We start from the raw sequence: 3,093 nt of genomic DNA, 5'->3' as shown, positions 1-3,093 counted from the left end.
GAGCGGTTAAATGTCTTGAGTCGAAAATATGCGCGTCTGACCTTCTAGTTTGTCTCTCTACGCCGTCAGAAATCCTCGTGCGCAAATTATTTAATCCGGTTGATTGCGACGCGTCCTCGTTTTTCAGGTCAGACTAAATTAAACTGTCGCGCCCTTCTGCTCCTTATATTTTCGGTTATCCGATGCTATATTTCTCGATTTGTCGAGATATCTGGATTTATTTCTAGTATCAACGTGTCATAGTTATATATCTTATTCGTGTAATGCTTTGGTTCTAGACAATCCTAGTCCTCGATTTCCGACTCTATCTTGAAAATTATTTTATTATTTTATTTATAAAGAAGCAATATTATAATTTAAGATTAATAAAATGCTGTTAGACTTATTTGTTGATAATATAGTGGTTTTTTCTTGTCTTTGTCGTGTTGTTTTTGTGTGTGATGCTCTTGGACTTTTCGTTCGACACGAAAGATTGTAGCGTTATAGCGCGCGATCTCTGACGTTGACATTGCAGATCGCGAAATCGAGCAGTAGCATGCAGCTGCTCGCACCCGCGCCGGATCCGGTTTAGGCGATCTTCGGGTCTATCCCCGGAAAGGAACGGGCAGGGAATGAAGAGGAGAACCGGCGACTGGCAACGGCTGGTGCCATTCTCTGGTCCGCGAGGCGTAACTATTTTTACATCGAGATATGCGCTGATATTTCTCTCCTAACTTTGCGTTGCTCTCTGCAACCGAGATTTTCTCTCCGTGACGTGCGATTTTAGTTTCGAAGTTTTAGTAGATTATCTCTTTAACGGAGAGTTTTCGAAAAACTTGTAATTTGTAAAGAAACTCGAAAAGATATCAAAAGAAGAAGGAAATAGGGAAATCTTGAAATTATATTTTTTTGATCGATGTGTGAATTTATAATATATTGATTGAAAATGTTACAATACTTTAGGTTTTTTATGAATTTTGACAGGTTCGTGAAAACCGTATAAGATATACAATTAGAGACATATACATACGTAGTAATAATAATTCATCATTAAATATTCTATTATAAATAATGGATTATTAATATTTTTGCACATGTAACATAATTCACTGACGGTAATTATTATTAATCATACCTCCTACATGAACCTTGCAAACGACTTTAATTTTAGATGGATTGTAAGCGGTTTATTATATATTATATGTTCTATATAAATTTTGATCAAACTCTCTAATAATATATTACAATGCTTAACACAAACTATAAAAAAATAAATAAAATGAACACGAAATCAAACTTTTTCAGTGAAAAGATCAACTGTAAATTTTATATTTCAAACTATTCAAAGTAACGCTAAGAACTCAAAGGACTAGTAATTTATTAAAGTCTATCTCTAGGTGTGAAAAATTAAATTGTTAATTATTTCCGCGTATATTTAATTATTTTGATTGGGAAGAAAATAACCATGAATTTAAAATAAATTTGAATGATTGGCTGACTATATATGAATGGAAAATCCATCGAATCGGATGCTGAATGTATCCTTTATCGGAAATTACGAGAAATTAATTAGGACTAATTTATCATTGGGTGGTTTTCGAGACTAGAACCGCACGTCGCCGTAATCCTGATTGCGTTCTGCAATCCGATTACGACGTATGTGACGTCACGCAATGTCACAACAATGTAACGCGACGACAAATTGATATGGTTTTCGATATGACGGGGAGAATTTCGCGTTTCAGCGGGGAACGCGAGCGGCAAAGAATACGCAATATGTATCGCGCAGCTACCTTATGTGATATGCATATCATGTTAAATATCCTATAACTTCATATGCAAATCCGTGCGTGACGAATGTTTCGATAATGGACGTCATAATTATTTCCAGTGTACTCTTGGAAAGCTTTGGCTTATATCAATTCGGAGGAATGTAATAATTAATGTGCAATCTTATAATTCTATATTATCGTCACGTAACTTTTCTCGAGATCTGATCAGCGGAGATATCGCCGTAGCAATTACGTAAAAAGATTTCTCGTTACTCGTCGGCAATTAAGGATGAGATAATTATTCATATTTAATATACAAGGAGACATTCTAGAACAAACTTCGGGTCTCTCAATTTTAACAACTTCTTCGACAAACTTTGGAAGAATACTTTGTACTTGATATTAATTATCCCGAATTTATTCACAACAATGTAACGCGACGACAAATTGATATGGTTTTCGATATGACGGGGAGAATTTCGCGTTTCAGCGGGGAACGCGAGCGGCAAAGAATACGCAATATGTATCGCGCAGCTACCTTATGTGATATGCATATCATGTTAAATATCCTATAACTTCATATGCAAATCCGTGCGTGACGAATGTTTCGATAATGGACGTCATAATTATTTCCAGTGTACTCTTGGAAAGCTTTGGCTTATATCAATTCGCAGGAATGTAATAATTAATGTGCAATCTTATAATTCTATATTATCGTCACGTAACTTTTCTCGAGATCTGATCAGCGGAGATATCGCCGTAGCAATTACGTAAAAAGATTTCTCGTTACTCGTCGGCAATTAAGGATGAGATAATTATTCATATTTAATATACAAGACATTCTAGAACAAACTTCGGCTCTCTCAATTTTAACAACTTCTTCGACAAACTTTTGAAGAATACTTTGTACTTGATATTAATTATCTCGAATTTATCTCAACACAGAAGCGTGTGCGAAATTATTTCTCTTTTTAAGCGCGACCCAGATTTCCCGGATTGTCCTACGTGGGATTAATCCGGTATCACGATAAAATTTTAATGCGCGACCAGAAAGGAGTTATATGGTTTCACATTAATTCTCCGATAGAGGCGAATCCCGAAATTGGAGCGACGGTTATATACGACGGGTTCGCGATCGCGATCGCCGTTAGCGCGGTTTCCGCGCGATGATGGATACCGTAGAGTAAGAGCGACGTTGTACACCGTAATTCAATTTGTTGAGGTCACTTAAGGAATGAAGTGCCCGAGGAAGGTGAATAGAGAGAATCCTAATAGAAGGCGCCGCCAGTCTACCTTGGATTCTCCTTCGCGTTTAACGTACCCTTTAACCGGTTAGGGAGGG

The 3,093-nt window shown here is 36.7% G+C and overlaps 1 protein-coding gene across 1 annotated transcript in view; it reads left to right on the top strand.

Moving 5' to 3' along the window:
- Nucleotides 1-2,174, top strand: part of LOC115244976 (latrophilin-like protein LAT-2) — a 69,502-nt gene extending 67,328 nt beyond the window's left edge. The window contains exon 9 of the mRNA XM_029823012.1: nucleotides 515-2,174. Within this exon, the coding sequence (XP_029678872.1) occupies nucleotides 515-571 (57 nt within the window). The 3' untranslated portion in view covers nucleotides 572-2,174. The remainder of the gene's footprint in view (nucleotides 1-514) is intronic.
- The last annotated feature ends 919 nt before the right edge of the window (nucleotides 2,175-3,093 follow it).

Source organism: Formica exsecta, unplaced genomic scaffold (assembly GCF_003651465.1).
Source record: "Formica exsecta isolate Colony F162 unplaced genomic scaffold, ASM365146v1 scaffold90, whole genome shotgun sequence".
NCBI classification, from domain to species: Eukaryota; Metazoa; Arthropoda; class Insecta; order Hymenoptera; family Formicidae; genus Formica; species Formica exsecta.
This window is presented reverse-complemented; position numbering and strand designations above follow the sequence as displayed.